Source organism: Pygocentrus nattereri, chromosome 11 (genome assembly GCF_015220715.1).
Source record: "Pygocentrus nattereri isolate fPygNat1 chromosome 11, fPygNat1.pri, whole genome shotgun sequence".
Taxonomy (NCBI): Eukaryota; Metazoa; Chordata; class Actinopteri; order Characiformes; family Serrasalmidae; genus Pygocentrus; species Pygocentrus nattereri.
The window spans coordinates 28,054,361-28,072,521 of NC_051221.1; the positions used below are offsets into that span (position 1 = coordinate 28,054,361).

At 37.5% G+C, this 18,161-nt stretch overlaps 2 protein-coding genes across 3 annotated transcripts in view; both read right to left on the minus strand.

The window, feature by feature from the left end:
• The window catches only part of hcn4l (hyperpolarization activated cyclic nucleotide-gated potassium channel 4l), a 29,457-nt gene extending 18,842 nt beyond the window's left edge, over positions 1-10,615 (minus strand). Inside the window, exon 1 of the mRNA XM_017713706.2 lies at positions 9,431-10,615. Within this exon, the coding sequence (XP_017569195.2) occupies positions 9,431-10,095 (665 nt within the window). The 5' untranslated portion in view covers positions 10,096-10,615. The remainder of the gene's footprint in view (positions 1-9,430) is intronic.
• A 2,735-nt stretch (positions 10,616-13,350) lies between these two features.
• nptna (neuroplastin a) overlaps positions 13,351-18,161 on the minus strand; it is a 17,049-nt gene continuing 12,238 nt past the window's right edge. Inside the window, exons 5-8 of one of the 2 annotated variants that reach the window (XM_017713707.2) lie at positions 17,235-17,508; positions 15,101-15,122; positions 14,304-14,380; positions 13,351-14,143 (exon numbers count right to left, since the gene is read on the minus strand). In XM_017713707.2, coding sequence (XP_017569196.2) covers positions 14,320-14,380; positions 15,101-15,122; positions 17,235-17,508 — 357 coding nt within the window. In that variant the 3' untranslated portion in view covers positions 13,351-14,143; positions 14,304-14,319. The remainder of the gene's footprint in view (positions 14,144-14,303; positions 14,381-15,100; positions 15,123-17,234; positions 17,509-18,161) is intronic. The other variant, XM_037542829.1, reaches the window with a different exon arrangement.

The window sequence follows — 18,161 nt, forward strand, 5'->3', positions numbered from 1 at the left end:
TGCTACAGTGGTCAAAACAGTCCGTAGAAAGAGAGCAAGTGAAACAGTAATTTCATAGAAATGTTTTACTGAAAAATTTGCACATTAATATGTCATTTTCAGCATTCTGCTTTGTGTAAACAGGTGGACAGAGAATGAAACTCTCTTTTTCAAGCCTGCACTTTATAAACAATATCATTCAGTCCTCAAAACTGTAACCTAAAGAGAAATCTATGTTTCAGTTTAATTATATGGGGATCAAAGAGAATTATACATCATGGATTCAGTTATAATATATTTAGTATAATCTAATCACAGTCAGTCACACCAGTTTTCCTTTGAATAGCTTGTGCTTTTTAACTGCACATTTATGTGTCAATATAGTCTGTTTTTTTGCAGTAGCTGGATGTCTTTATATAACATTTTATCTCTTTTTGTTGATATGTCTTTTTGTATATATAGAGCTCCACAAGACCACCTGTGGTCGTATAACTTTCTAAAAATCTTGTTATTATGCTTATATAGACAATACTATACCGTCATTTACCATATACAGCAGTCTACTGTTAACACCACACATTCCAGCTTTTCAATACAAGCTATAAATTTGACAAAGGAGGTACAACCATTTCTTTATGAGAAGCACTGCATCATGTCATGAGAAAACCCATAGGAGAATGAAGAGAATGAAGTTACTACAGCTATGAGCCTATGGAAAGTGTCACATATCTCGTTACTCTATACTGTGCAGTCACTATAAAAGGAACAATCAAAAATATCCAATTACATTGCAGCATGTAAACCTTCTGCAAAGTGATATACTGTCAGTAATCTGAGGACTTCAGCAGCATTGCCGCATCTCACTATGAAAACTACGCAAACGTGTCACCACGTCTGTCAACTACAATTGACAGTAAAATGTATTTCAGTGCATGACCTTTACAGTCACATCAAACTCAATCAAATAAATGTTAAAACACAAAATCCTGATAACTTCTTACACGGTTTCTGGTTTCTTACAAGGATGGAATCACACAAATTATCCTAAGAAAAAAGGATCATCTGTTCATCTCAGGGAGTCATTCTACTGATTTGAAAATATATAGAGAAATTTAACACAACTGTAGAAACAGAGGTCTATTATCTGCACTCAGGTTCTCATAAAGTGCATGAATCGTGCTGTTTTTTTAGCAGTCATACTAGTCCTGAATTCAGAGTATATCTTACTTGTTTTTTTGGTCATTTTTTACTGTTTTGCATTGATCTGTATGATTCCACTGACCACTGATTACAATATGTAATAACAATGATAGCTTTACTGTAAGCTGCTGCTAACCAGTAACCACACTTTAAATTGACGTATTACAAAAGATATTTTTTCATTTGCAGCCAGTCTTTTGGCCAGATCTGGAAGAACAGAGTGACATTATTCAAGTTTTGAACCTGTTGTTACTGATAACTTTTGGTTGTCTTTGTTGTCTAGTAGAACTGCATTTTATTGGAAGAAGCTGCCAGTATTGAAATCATATCGTTGCTTGTCTAAAAATATTAATAAACAAAACAACAAACACTCTACTTTTTCCAACTTAATTTAAACACTTTTCAAATATAGTCTTATACACATTCAGTTCAAACTGTCCTATACATTATTCATGAATAATGGACCAATAGAAATGCTCCAAAATCCTTGGAATAAAATTTAACACGAACTTGCATTAAAAAAAGTAAGTTAACTTCTCTTGTAGTTATAAATTTGGAGATATGTGTTTTCTTTTCGAAAGCAATAATATTTAAAAAGTTTTCAGGGCTTCTTTGCCAAATTGTTTTCTTTACTTTGAAAAACTGAAAAACACTCAGGCTCATGTCTTATTGCAAACAACATGACAGCTATGATGATCGACAGCACTATGACCAAATCTTAGGAATGACATACTTCCTGTGGTGCTCTACTGCTTACACACAAAAGCTAACAATCCAGTAAATAAATTGCTACATAAAAACACTGTGGCTGTTTTCCGTGCCATTGTTGTTGTGAATTTGGTCACTCTGATTGACAGCGATTAAGACATTTCTATTCTCTGTATTATGACCCAAACTGGATAATGGCTGGCCGATAATATTGGCCAATATCGAGGTCCTACAGATTCACTGGTCCTGCTAATAAAATACTGATGTGTAGAAGTTTGTTTCATTCTGTAACTGAGGCTAAATGATTTGGAGAAAATATAAAATTTTTCTAATAATATATCTGCATTTTAAACTGTGATTATTTTTATCATGTATATTTAATATCCTGACCTCTTTTTATCCTAAAAACCAGCATGTCCATTTTTTCTGGATCGAGGCTGGAATGCAAGACTACCGGTTAGGTGTAGGTTCATTGTTAACACAGTACAGGGATGATTGGCTGCTTCTGATTGGTCTAAATCTACAGACGGCTCATGAGCTCTGTGTTATTGGGCAAATTTTCCACACTTTTAATTTGTTAAGGCAGCGTTGTTGATAATGTAGTGTATTATTAAAAATCAATATAAAAACATTAATCTTTCAGCCCTAACTGTAATGAAGGAACACTAATCTGAGGAAAATCAGTTATGTCTCAGAATCTTCAGTGAGTTTTGCTTATGGATTTTGTAACATAAAAAAACTTGAAAAAAATATAAGAGGCAATTAACAGACAAAGTATTACAACTAAGACAAAGCTCTACAACTACTCATGACTATAAGAAACTTGAAATTGTCTATCATATTTGATAATTCTCACTTGAAAAACTGACATCAGCTTTGCAGGCCAGAATATAGCAATGTTTATGTACATGTACCAACACAGAGGAATATATAAAATTATTATTTATTGGAATGTTTAGCTCAATATCTGGGGTCACAAAATTTTCTTAATTGTCCAGTACCCTGTTGTAAGCAGTCACACTGCACTGCACTTTATCAATATGCTGATAATTTTCAAAACTGGGTAAATTGTGTTTTTTGATTATCATAATCATTGTCACCATCATAACAAAACCCTGTATCTCTGAACGGGTAACCTTTTATTTAAAAAATCTTCTTAAATTCAAAGTAAGTCCAATGCTTAACTTCAATGTAAGTGACCATTTCTATCAATCTATTCACTATGAAAACCTTTCACTCCTTACCTAAAAGGCAACTGCCCTGGTGTACAACATTAAAACTTGAAAAAACAAACGTGCATGATTTTGATATAGCAGTGACAATGTAAAACTAAAGGTGCAGCCCTAATATATAGCCCAATGGACAATATCCCCTGCTGTTGTAAAGTTTTCAGGAAGGATTCAATTAACAAAGTAATTGTCTGGGCCAAACAACGCCATTCTGCAGCTACCACACATAGTGATGTAATCTCTCACAATTGTAAAGTCTTACAGCCGGACATCTGCATTAAGAATGTCAAATAAGGCTGCCTGAAAAAGAGAAAAAAACCAAAACTGGTATAAACTCTAGACCATGAACACAGCTCAGGCAAACTAAAGCCTTTGCGATAATCAGCTTTCTATTGTTCATCTGCCAAAAATGCACTCTCATTCTCCATCTCTATCTGTTACAGCTGAGCATTTTATGGGTCCTAATTGTCTTTGCCAATCCCCATTCCAGCACTTGTGATGAGCTCTCTCAGGAAAGTGTGTCATCTCTGGTTGCCAGCACCAGTCGTCATCTCTGTCGTCCAGATGTTTAGTGCGCAGCTGGAATCAAATGACCTGTACATGCAGCCTAAATTTATGTGGCACATAATGCAGTCTCTTTACCCTGCCAACACTCCATGCCTGCTAGAGGTAATGAAATCAGTAAATGGAGGTCTCTGCAAAAGCACATCTATCCTGCTCAACGTGGTGGAGACGGAAAGGTCAGAGAGCATGAGAGAGACAGAGAATGGGGACAGGAAATGTAAATAAGTGAAAATGAAGGCGACTCTACCAACTAAATTCTAAACCTAACAAGGACAGTCGTCTCAATTACAGAAAAGCAATATGAGGATATTTTATTGTTGTCACAATAAACAGTTGCTTGAGCATATTGTGGATACTGTCGGTACTTGCAGAACTCTGACTAGCTACATGTTTCATTTTAAAGAGAGCATAATTGGTCCTGTTTAATTGGATTTAGTGCAGTGCAGTATGTGTGATGCTGAATAACAACATTGTACCCAATGATAACAGAATTTTTGATGCAGCTTTTAAATGTGGGCCTACTGTGATACATATGAGGTATTGTGAAAATTCAACTGATCTTCCAGTTAATCATAATTAAAGGGTTAAGATGTAAACAAAGCAATTCAGAGTGGTTTGATGTGAAAGGCTCAGTTCTAGAGAAACTTACAGAGTCAGAACTATTCAGTGGTGGTAATAGGAACCAGACATCTAAAGACTTTTATCCCTCTAAAAGATCCCTCATAAGAAGTTACATGAAATGGTCATGAATGCATTGTTTTACAATATTCCTGAGGTAAAGTTTTTGCTCAAAATGTATTTTTAACATCCACTCATAGTGGAGAGTTGCATGCGGGTAAGACAGTACCCAAAGGTATTTGTTTAAATTTACCTTCATCAGGATTACATGTAAAACTCACTGGACAGTTTGGATAGTACATAAAATGGCTATATTGGTGTTGTAGATATTGAGACCCCTGGTTCCTGTCACCACCACTGTAAAGAAATTGGTCAATACGTTTCTCTACAATGATCCACAATGATCCACTATCAAACCACTGAATGACTGTGTTTACATCTCAGCTACTGAATTATGTAGAAATTGTGCGTATCATGTTATTATACTTTTGCCATATTATCCATTTCTACGCTGACCTGATACACTGGTTTGGTATCAGAACTGATACTAGACTTATTAAACTTTTTTTTTATCAGATATCAACCAGAGTGACTGATGCACATTCAATATGGTTTAACACTTCTAAAATAGTAACATTTTTACAGTGTTATATAGTCTTCTCTGTGAGACCTTATCTTCTATTATTCACATGACTTATTCTACTACCATAAAACATAAGCACCCTAACAAAGCATGGGTATCTGAACTTAATATTGACCTATATTCTGAAATCAGATATAGTAATCAATATTGCAAGTGGAAAAAGTTGGATTGATGCATCCCTACTTAATGTGCACTTAACTGCATTAACTGTATGAGTAGTAATTTCTTGTCTTGTTCATCAAGTTCTAAACACAACAGTTTGATAGAAAAGTCCCTATTACACAGCATGAAGAGCAAAAATTACATGGCAGAAAAATAGCTGATGTTCTCTCATTATTGGCACATTAATTCCACACAGTTTATTAGTGGAGCGTAAATGAAACTCCACTGTTACTGTCAGCATAATCCCGAGTCGTGTGCTTAAAGTGATATCCAAACAAACAATGAAGCGATCATCCATAAACCGTGCATTAATAACAGTATCACAAGTTGTTTGGCCTATTTTAGGCCCTCCATCATAACCGTGCCAAGGCCATGTGGTCCATTTCAATCACCCCGCTGTTACTATTGCCCCTTCTATCCCTCTCTCCTTGTCCACACCAGGAGAGATCCATTAAATAAATTGTGTTGTTATAATCTCCTCTGATGCTGGCTCCTAATAATGCCCGTGGTTATGTTAACCCATTTTGATTACCCCATTTCCAGGCTCCATAAACCATGACAAGCACTGTTAGCATGCTAGTCTGTTTGAAGCAATAGAGAATAATAAGACATGAATGTGAATGGAAGAAAGGAGAGACTTCCTTGATCTTTGCTGCAATTCAGGCTGATTGATTCCTAGTAGTGCTGGGCTTATTCATAGTGCCTCTTCTCACCAAGCCACCTGCCTTGGCCAACAATAGCCACTCTATTGTCAATATATCATTTAGAAGATTTTCAAAGCTCCTTGTATATATATATATATATATACATATATATATATATATATATATGTGTGTGTGTGTGTGTGTGTGTGTATGGAAAAGCAAAGCACAAAAATTCGATCATCCATTTTATATATATATGTATATATATATATATATATATATATATATATATATATATATATATATATATATATATATACACAACCCCAATTTCAATGAAGTTGGGACGTTGTATAAAACATAAATAAAAGCAGAAGACGATGATTTGCAAATCCTTTTCAACCTATATTCAATTGAATACACTAGAAAGACAAGATATTTAATGTTCAACTTTATTGTTTTTTGCAAATATTGACTCATTTTGAATTTGATGCCTGCAACACCTTCCAAAGAAGTTGGGACAGGGGCATGTTTACCGCTGTGTCACATCACCTTTCCTTTTAACAACACTCAATAAGCATTTGGGAACTGAGGACACTAATTATTGAAGCTTTGTAGGTGGAATTCTTTCCCATTCTTGCTTGATGTACAACTTCAGCTGCTCGACAGTCCGGGGTCTCTGTTGTCGTGTTTTGCGCTTCATAATGCACCACACATTTTCAATGGGAGACCGGTCTGGACTGCAGGCAGGCCAGTTTAGTACCCGCACTCTTTTACTATGAAGCTATGCTGTTGTAACACATGCAGAATGTGGCTTGGCATTGTCTTGCTGAAATAAGCAGGGATGTCCCTGAAAAAGACGTTGCTTGGATGGCAGCATATGTTGCTCCAAAACCTGTATGTACCTTTCAGCATTAATGGTGCCTTCACAGATGTGCAAGTTACTCATGTCATGGGCACTAACACACCCCCAGACCATCAGAGATGCTGGCTTTTGAACTTTGCTCTGATAACAATCCGGACAGTCCTTTTCCTCTTTGGCCCGGAGGACACGACGTTTATGATTTCCAAAAACATTTTGAAATGTGGACTCGTCAGACCACAGGACACTTTTCCACTTTGCGTCAGTCCATCTCAAATGAGCTCGGGCCCAGAGAAGCCGGCAGCGTTTCTGGGTGTTGTTGTTATATGGCTTTCGCTTTGCATGACAGAGTTTTAACTTGCACTTGTAGACGGAGTGACGAACTGTGTTCACTGAGAATGGTTTTCTGAAGTGTTCCTGAGCCCATGCGGTAATATCCGTTACAGACTGATGACGGTTTTTAATGCAGTGCCACCAGAGAGATTGAAGGTCACGGGCATTCAATGTTGGTTTTCTGGCTTGCCACTTAATTGCTGAGATTTCTCCAGATTCTCTGAATGTTTTGATGATATTATGGACTGTAGATGATGAAGTGGTGAACCTCGCCCCATCCTTGCTTGTGAACGATTTAGCCTTTCAGGGATGCTCCCTTTATACCCAATCATGACACTCACCTGTTTACAATTAACCTCTTCACCTGTGGAATGTTCCAAAAAGGTGTTTTTTGAGCATTCCTCAACTTTCCCAGTCTTTTGTTGCCTCTGTCCCAACTTCTTTGGAACATGTTGCAGGCATCAAATTCAAAATGAGTGAATATTTGCAAAAAACAATAAAGTTTATCTGTTTGAACATTAAATATCTTGTCTTTGTAGTGTATTCAAGTGAATATAGGTTGAAAAGGATTTTCAAATCATCGTATTCTGTATTTATTTATGTTTTACACAACGTCCCAACTTCATTGGAGTTGGGGTTGTATGATATTCATGGTTCGAAAAAATGTATGATCGAATTTTTGTGCTTTGCTTTTTCATTATTTGTCCATTGAAGCATGCCAAACATGGCTAATCTCTATCACATGCAAATGAATAATCTGAACTAATAGATAAAGACAAAGAACAAGATAAAATATGGAAAAAACAACACAAAAGAAACCAGATGCCAAATCCAATTTGTAGACTTGTGTATTGAGTACAGGTGATACTGTAAAACTTTTAGGAGTGAGCAGATGTGCTTAGGCCTATATTTTTAATAAGTTAACAGGGCAAAAAATCCTATTAAACTTAATGTGAGATGTGTTTGTGCCCATGTTTTTAATAAGCTAATTTATAAAGCAAAAATCCTTTAGAACTGAAAGGAAGATTTGTTTAAGCTCATACTTTTAAATGAGCTGATTTATACAACAAAGACCTATACAAAGGATAGAGAGAAGCATTTAGTGTTTTAATTAGCTAAATCAAACAGTAAACCAAACATTACTGTAGGGTAGATGTTTAAGCCTATGCTTTTTAATTCAATCTAAATAGCAAATCTCCATAGAACAGAATTGCATGTGTGTTTAGGTCTATGTTTTATGAAACTTATTAAAACAATAGATTTGAATGGAAGATGTCTTTAGGCCTATGCATTTTAAATAATCTAATTCATACAGCAACCCCCATAGAACTCAACGGTATATGTTTGTATAGGTTTGTTCTATGTACCACATTATTTGTAAGTCGCTTTGGATAAAAGTGTCTGCTAAATGTAAATGTAATATAATGTAATGTAATATGAGTTTATGTGTATTTATGTGTCTTTTTAATTAGTTAACTTCATATAGCAAACCTTCATAGAACAGAATGGAAAGTGTATTTATACCTATATTTTTAAATGAGCTTATCTATACCATAAAAGCTCATTAGAATTGAAAATGTGTTTTGTCCTATATTTTTAATTAGCCAAATTAGCCAACATACCAAACCCCATAGAACAGAATGGAAAGTGAATTTGTGCATATATTTTGAATGAGCTTATCTGTACAGTAAAAGTGACTTAGAGCTGAATGAAAAGAGAGGTTTAGGCCTGTTTTTTTATTTAGCTGACTTCATATAGCAAACCCCCATAGAAAAAAGGGAAGGTGTGTTTAGGCCTATATTTTTAAATTAGCTTCTCTGTACAATAAAAGCTACTTGTGTTTAGGCCAATAGTTTTTAATTAGCTGATTTTATATAGCAAACCCCCTAGAACAGAATGGAAAGTGTGTTTAGATCTTTGCTTTTGAATAAGCTGATTTCTACAGTAAAGCCCTTTAGAACAGAATGGAAGATGTGAAGACCTATATTTCTAAAACAGCATATCTGTACTTTAAAAGCCCTTAGAACTGAATGATAGATGTCTTTAGGCATATGCTTTTTAATAATCTGATTTTATATAGCAGACCCCCATAGAACAGAATGGAAATTGTGCTTAGGCTTGTATTTTAAATAAGCTTATCTGGGCAGTAAAAACACCCTACGACTGAATGGAAGATGTATAGACCTACATTTTTCGATAAAAACCCACTGATCTTAATGGTAGTCTTTAGGCTTCTAGACTTTTGATTAGTTGGTTTGATATATCATATATCCATCAAACAGAATAGAGAGTGTGTAAAGTTTTAAATTAGCTTATTTGTATGGTAAAAGCTGTTAGAACTGATTGGAAAATGTGTTTAGGCTTATATTTTTAAATGAACTGATCCAGTACAGTAAACGTCCTTAGAACTGAATGGAAGATGTACTGCCAACAGAGTGGCCCCTGTCCAGCTCAGCCTACCGGCTCATAGAAAAACACTGAGAATGACCTGAAGTCACTGTAGGGGTGGATGATCCAGAAGCCGGCCGATTTGACCCTCTCCTGCTCCCTCTCCACGGCCTTCTCGCTGCCGAACATGCGCAGGGAGAACTTGTTGACCCCGGGCTGAAGCATGGCACCCAGTTGTCTGTGCATGAAGCCGGCCTGGTACAGCCTCTCCTCATCCATCTGCTCACCACTCTCCAACTTCACCAGGCTGGGTGTCCTCTCCCTCTCCTCCACCACCACCTCCTCATCATCCCTCTCTCTCTTCCTCCTCTCTCTCTCCCTCCTCTCCACCTCCTGCTCCTCCTCATCCTCCTCCTCAGGGCTGGCCTCCTCCTCAGCTATAAGGCGCCTCTGCTCGGCTGCGTCTCCCTCTGGCGTGCTGCTGCTGCCCCTGAACCTCCGGCAGTCTCCGTTGGCCCTGCTGAACGCTCTGCTGCCCACGTCCGTCTCGGCCTCGCCTCCTCCACCACCACCTCCGCCTCCTACACCACCTCCGCGTTCACCTCCTGCTCTCTCTCTCTCGCCGCTGCTCCCAGTCGGGGAGGCGGAGGGCAGCAGCTGCTTCATCCTCACGCTCTTCCTGCGCGCGTCTTGCTCGCCCTCCTCCTCCGCCGCGTCCCCGTGGCTGTACAGGCGCTTACGCATGGACGAGTGCAACCGGTCCATGTCGAATGGAACGCAAAGAAACGGAGGCTGAATGGAAAAGAGCAGAGAAAGCTAGAAACAACTTCTTTACGGTCTTCTCACGCCTCAGATCACACAGGGAGAGCAAGCTGGAGAGCAGCGCGTGCCGTCCATCCCGCCACTGGAAAAGAGGGAGGGAGAGAGAGAGAGAGAGAGAGAGAGAGAGAGAGAGAGAGAGGGAGAGCGAGCAAGCAGAAGAACGAATTGAGGAGCCACGCGAGTGGGCAGCGTCGCGAGGATGCTGGAGAACGGATAGAAGGACGGTTACGGCAAATGACGTGACGACGCGACGCACGAAGAACAGAAACCTCAGAGCAGCCCTGAAAGACGAAACGAAATCAAAGCTCCAAAAATAAACGGGGATCAGGATGAAGCGAGCCAGCCAGCCAGCCAGCCAGCCACACGCAGCGCTTAATCCAGCAGCGTCCCGCAGCTTCTGTGGCGAAGTGAATGAGTGAATGGAGAGGAGGGAGACGGAGCGCGCGCGCGGTGGCACAGCAAATAAGCTCGAAGCACCTAAACCAACGGGGGCGGAGGGGAGAGGAGGGGGTGGGAGGGGGTATGTTGCAAATACGACACGGGCTCGCGTCTGGGCTGTTGATGCTGCTGATGTGTGCAGGGGATGGACATTTTCCACAGGAACACACTCCAGCATGGCGATAACATGATGGAGAGCACAGCTAGACGCTCATCAGGTGACCCCAGTGCGTTTTTTAGGGGGAAACAGCGCTCGTTCATGTGTGACTGACATGAGCAGTAGTGTCCTTGAATACGCTGCGTATTAATTATGCAGTGCGGAGGGTCATGATGTGGCCAGATCATGAGGGAACGATACAATGTGGTGGTGCAGATGATAGTTTTGGTATGTGACCTATGGATGCTGCTGTACATACTCAAAAAAGATGGTTCTTTAAGGATCCTTTAAAGGATAAGGCAAGAACCATGAGCTCTATATAGCGCCAAAACAGGTACATCTATTGTTAAAAGCTTCACATCATAACAACAGCAGAACCTTTTTGGTGCTATAGAACCATTTTCAAAAAGTATCATGTACATCACATTCTCCATCAATTCCAACATGCATAGAACCATTTAAGCACGGAATGGTTCTATATAGAAGTCATGGAATCATTTCTTTTACTAAAGAACCCTTGAAGAACCCTCTTTTTTAAGTGTGTAGGACAAAGAGGATAAACAGTCTGTTTGGCACCTCTCATTTTGAGCATCTCGAGGTGCTTTACATACAAATCAAATGAATAATAAAATAAAAAGAATAAATATACAGCAAAACATAAAACAAAACCACAATAAGCAATAAGAACAACAGAGAAGACAAAAACTAAACCATCATTGTTGATAATACAAACTCTACAGTAAAAGTAAAAAAAATCAAAACAAATAATATAGATAATATAAATAATAGTAGAATTAAGGCAAATAATTTATTGATTCTGACTAAGCCAGGTGGAAATAGTAGGTGTTCAGTCTATATTCACAGGTATTTTCCAATTAGACACAGTGTTTAACATCTAAATATTATGTCCACTGACTGGTGTCAGAAAGAGAAGAGAATGAAAGAGAAAGAAAAAAAAGACCTAGAAAATGACCCAGATTTTAAAGGTGGGGATTCGTTTATTACGACCCAGCAATGATATTTGGATCTGGTGTAGCTCTGTGTATGTACAAATCCACAATAAACAATGAAATGCCTGACAAGGCAAGAGGGGCAGTGCAGGTGGACATCAGAAGCATCTTGTGTCCTACACAATGTGTCCCATCCTCGACTGTGACATTCTCCAATCACAGTGTCTAAACAAGCAAAGACAATGTTATGGGTTTCATTTCTCTGCTAAAATGAGTGACATCATAGCACTAATGTTGACAGAAGAGGTGGATATTAGTAAACTTTGATGTAAAGCTTCATAAAAAGCTGCTTCCTGTGATCTGGTCATCGTTAGTATGAGATTATATAATGCTGTTGTGTTGTGACCTCACGTACTGGAAAACAATTTCACAAGTCTGATGTTGAGGTCATGGTATCAAGTGCTTTAACAAGGCTGCTGGGATCTGGATGATAGACACTGAAAGAAAGATGCCAGCGTAATCTGCACTAGAACAGATAAAGCCTCTGGCCTTTAGAGCACAGTGTGCATATGAGTCAGAAGTACTGCCTGTCCAGTAATTCTCCATTCCTGTGCAGAGTGGGAGAAGGATGGCTGTAGGTGTCTTCTTGGAGGATCTTCATTGCTTTTGTGTGTGCTGTTGGTGGACTGTGTGTCATGCCTCTACATATAGTATAATTTCACATGTCTCTTTTGATGTAAATATGTTTGGCGTCATCAAAGTGCTGAAAAGCTGATGTTCGTCATTAATATTATGTTACCATTAGTACTAGCAGTCTTTATCATACAAACACTAATCATGTACGTTCCTTAAAAGGCATCATAACAAACAGCTCCACTGAAAAGATATTTGAATATTAATGATATATTGCAGGCTCTGCAGTTCATTTTGGTGCAATAGCAGTTAAGCCTTTTGAGCTTTTTCACTGCTGGCCAGCAACGCCCCCTTCTGGCATGCTGGTATAACTGCCAGTGGAGTTTCATAGACTGCGTTACATTATCCAACCATTACACATCTGTCAACACAAACATCTGGGCCTACACTGCACTGAACTAATTCATGATATTGGAAGTGTACTTGTGGATTAGCATGTCGCCAAAGCAAAGGAAGGCCTCTGAGTGTGCTGCCTTCTTGGGTGAACATCTTTCAAGCAGTCAATCAAAACAAGTGAGTGTTGCAAACCATAATGAGAAGAAAAGACTACCACAGACAGTCTGATCAATTTAGAATTTTTAATTCTTAAAAATTATATGGATGTGTCTTATGATCGTCCACTTTTGACTCTTTTTCTCTGCACAGTTGGACCTCTGCACTGGCAGGAAGCTCATACAGATGGAATGATTCAGCATGTGGCTGGACATCGTCAGGTGTCACTCATGTTTTGAACAGTGCACTTCACTATTCATGTCTAACCTATAATATTAAAGCTTCAATACGCAAACAAAAGCCAATAGTAAAAAAATGCTTATTCTACTATATATATATATATATATATATATATATATATATATATATATATATATATATATATATATATATATATATATATATATATATATATATATATATATATACATACATACACACACATACATAAACAAATATTGCATAGGATAAAAGCCATGCTGTATAATATGCATAAGTAAAAAGCTGAGTCACAGATAGATAAGGTTTAGAGTTAGAAAATTACATTGATCCGCAATTACTTCTGAACACTCAAGTGCATCAGAATGAATAACATTCAGATAACTTAGACATCTCCAGTTACATGATACATACAGAAAGAAATAAGTAAATAAATAAAATGTACATATATACAAATGAGACATAGGACATTGAAAAGCCCTTATCTTTTATTGAAGCCTATAACATACATAAATAAAAATGACAAGAAAAAAAAAAGAAAGAAAGAAAAAAAAAACATCACACACCACCTTTACTAAATGGTATGCAGTGACAAGCTAAACCGTACAAAAACTGTCATACCAGAAACATAGTGGTAGATTTGCGTACACTGCAAACTTTTGCTTGAAATATAAATATTATCTACATGAAGTCACTCTGAAATACAAAAACCAAATCCCACTATCTGTATCAAACAGCAGGTTAATATCTTGCATGCACTACAGTTCTCTATTTGTTGACATGTTAAAGAAAAGTCAGTATGAATAAAAGATAAATAGAAAGCAACACAATCATGCAATAAAATGTTTGTAATATTATACGCCATTAACAATCAAGTTTCATTCTGAGCAGACATCCTTGTCACATCACATTCATAAGGCATGCCTTGAGTGGTCGTATGTATTTTGTCTCACCAATACTTCTTTCTTAGTCCTGATATGCTTCCCTAAACATTGAACTCCTTCATGTTACGTTCATGTGGTCATGATATGAATGTCTTCATCTGAAAAAACAAACAGAAATGGAAATTGCACAAAACAAATAGAAACACAACGAGAGGGGGGATAGGATCAGCCCTAGTCTCTGTAGCCACTAATTAAGTACTACCATCAATACTATTCATCATGTTTATTAATATGGTTGAGAGGTACAGTTTTACTTACTTTAGTAGCGGACACCTCAGTTTGTATTCCTTTGACGTAGGTTTTTGTCTTTGTGGTTGTTAGTTGAATTAGTTTTCCTGAGAGACAACATCATAATTACATTCAACAGGTCAAACAAAACAGCTATTTTTAAAAGGCAGTGCCTGATTGGTAGGTTATGACTGGCCTTGTCTGAAAGCATTGAGAACTCTGAAGGGTTTTAATTTTAACAGGCTCACTCAGTGGAAAACAATCAGTGTTGTAGTTCTACATGGTGTAAATTACACAATATTTTACAAAAATATGTGTAATATATCATATTATGGTCTGAACAGGACGTGGAATAAATACACAATAAAGTGGAACTGGGTAGAAGTCTTTTTTAAGGTTTAAATTTATTAAACTCTTATTATTTATTAAAAACTCTCTTTTCACTGTGTCATTTGTAGCATTTGAGCTGAATTAAACCCGATAAACTGTTTGTTACTACATCAAGTACTTTTTAGGTTGAGCTGACCATATTTGCAGTGCAAGTTTTAGACCGGAATCGTACCAATTACTTCTATAAGTCCCTGTGGCACATCATGCCTGTCTGCCTTAATTACCTGCTGCTACACATTGTTTCTAAATCATAACTCCAATGACACATTGATTGGATACAGCTGACATAAAGGACCATGTTTAGTTGGATCAGGTGTGTTAGATCCGTGCTGCATTGCTGGGGTGAGGTACATCTCCAGCAGTAAAGCTCCTGACTGTCTTAACATAACCAGGCCCTTAATGGTAATCAGAAAGGAGACAGACTGGCTGATACTTACATTGGGCCAGCTGGTTCATCATCTTGAGCAGATTGGGAAGTAAAACATTGAGCTTGTTAGTTTGTCACCTTTAGCAATCTCAACTCACCTTACATTCAAAGGCAATTACATTATGTTCTGAAGGCACACAACATGGCAAATACATTCTGATGCAGTGCATTCTATCATGCATAACTTCAATCCATGTATCTACAACATGGTTACACATTGGGGTAGAAGTTAGGAAAACCAAAATGTCATGTTGCTATTAAAAGACAAAACATAAATGCTGGTTTTTGTAGTCATTCAAAAGATGCCATTCAAGGAATGACAGTAATGACAGGGTTGCAGTATCAGTTGCATCACTGATACTGTCATTTTGTCTGGCTCTCTTTCAGAAAATGCACTACAGTACTGAAATCAACTGACAATGATATTGAAATTAGAACTTCGAGTAATTTACAAATTTCATGCTCATGAGAACAAAAAAATCTGCACAATGTAAAGACACAAAAAAGACAAATTGTGTATTACATTAGTTTAAACTCAAATTATTAATGAAGAGTCAAGCATTATATTTTAATCAAAGAAAAAAAGATGAATCCAACATAAATGATTGGACTCAAGCCATCAGAAAGAGACCATATAATCATCATATGGGTGAAAGTAGTGGGAAATGTTTAGATGGACAGCAAATTCAGACAGGATCATGCAGGTTCTCTCACTTACCACCCAGTGTTTAAGGTTATGCAAATCAGAGAGAGAGAGGTGCGTTATAATATCAAATACTGTAAGGTAACCTAATCCAACATCTGATGCGATTTTAAGGGCTACCACATTAAGTAACATTGTTTCAGGAGAAAGGAGATTCTCAGCCACTAGATGGCACTGTTCAATAGATCAATAGCTTGCTCTGAGAGGCTGATTTACTATAGCCATTACTATTAACATGTGTTTATATTTGCAATATTTCAGAAAGAGTGATATTACGTTTATTTACTCCAAAAACAGCATCGAAACACAAGCAAAACTCATTCTAGATTCATTTGAACTATAGGCTGTAGATGGCCTGGACACGTTTTCATAAGAGCTGGTCCTGTATTTATAAAGTTTTTCAGAGTAGGAGTGCTGATTGAGGATTAGAGCCCTTTCTTACTTATTGTGACCTTACTGCCAGGAACAGAACCTTGCCCTACTACATTGAGACACCTTATTAATACAGGCCCAGGTGAAAACAAAATACCTTAGGGCTAGACTTCAGCAGACATCAATAATTTAATGACCACAAGCTACCCATACACTCTGGAGTCACATTTCTCCTGAATATTGGATTATGGCCAGATGACCAAGCTCACATGGGCTGTTTTACTGGACAGTGTGTTTGTGTGTGTGTCTTTGTCTTTGTGTGTGTTTGGGCTGGACTTCCTCAGACTGAATTAAGTGTGTGAGAATGTCAGTATCAGATACAAGTCAAACTGTTCCAAAGAGCTTGCTCTGAGAGGCTGTAGGGAAAAAACAATGATGTTATAAAGTGACCATCACACTATTAGAACTCTCTCAAGAATGCCACTTGATTAATTAAATGTCAAGGATAAAGCATTCCAGTGTAGTACTGTTCAACAGACCATGGTTCATTTATTTAGTATCCAGTCAAAATGGCCATTAGATCCAAGTTATTCAATTTTCAGAGCAAAAAAAAAAAAACTAACAAAAAACAACAAACAAAAACAAATATTTGACAGAAAATTACACAGAAGCCCCAATAAATAAATAAATATAAACACAAGATATTTCAATATTTATTATTTCATATTTTACCATATTTATCTCTTCACCCTTACTACACCTTCCATTGTTTTGTTTAAAAAACTTTTGTATAAAAGACTTTACCCTTTTCTTATGCACATCTGATCTCCTCAGAGCTATTTCCTGAAAAACAAGTAACTTGTACTTAATGGCCGTTTTCACTAGAAATTGAATAAATGAAGGGTTGGTCTCTATTAGCACTTTTAAAGTATATTTCAGATTAAGTAAGACTTTTATGTAAACTTACCTGTTATTCTTTCTCTAACTAAAACCCTATACACATAAGGGAATCACAAAGTACAGAAAAACTGCCTCATGACTGTAGGCTAGCTTTCAAATAGTAACTCACCGTCAGGCACCTCATCAGGCTTCTTGCGTTTCTCATAAATAACAATGATCAGGACCAAAACAAGGATTTCAGCCAGGACCCCCAACAAGGGCCAGAGGGGGGCCAGGTGGCTCCGGACACGCAGCACTGAGGTCATGGTGGCATTTCCAACAATGTTGTTGGCATTGCACTCATATTCCCCTGGGTCAGAATTGATGTCCAGATTGATGATGGACAGCTCTGTGTAGTTGTCCTTGTTGCTGATGAAAAAGCGGCCAGAGGAGTTGTCAATTTCCTGCAAGTTGATTGAATAAGGAAAGAGGATTGAAATAAATGAGAGTAAGAGGAGTACAAGTGTATAGCTTTAAGTTTAATTGCTATAATTGAATAGAAGAGAGAATTGTGGTCGCTAATTCAGGATGAAGCTTTATGTAATGAAATTAGCACTCCATGATGATCTTACCTTCCTCTTAGTTTAATTATTTATTTCCACTATTAATATTTTTTTTGTATTATCAACAAAATGTACATTTGAAATTTGTTGACAGTCGGGACTTTCATAATAAAATTTTCATAATAAAAGAAAAAGCCTGATCTTTTTAGTCAGAAAATGTCGTTTGAGAGGACTTTTGGTGTGAAACATGATGGAATAGAGACACAAAAATGGCCTTCTACAGGGTGCAGAACTGCATGAGGTTCAAAAAGGCCCCACACAACTGCAAGCATCACAGTTCTACAATGGTGTGCTCTCAGATTACTGTTTGAACTATGAATAAGTATTTTAACATATTCACTACTATTACTGCTATTGACCCATTACTTTAATAGCTGGTACTCTAGTTAATTGAGTTATCAGGTTTTATCATATGAAGTAAATTACAGCACAGCTGGACAAGTTCTTTAGGACAATGTTTCCCAACTCCAACCCTGCCAAACCCCCACCGTGTA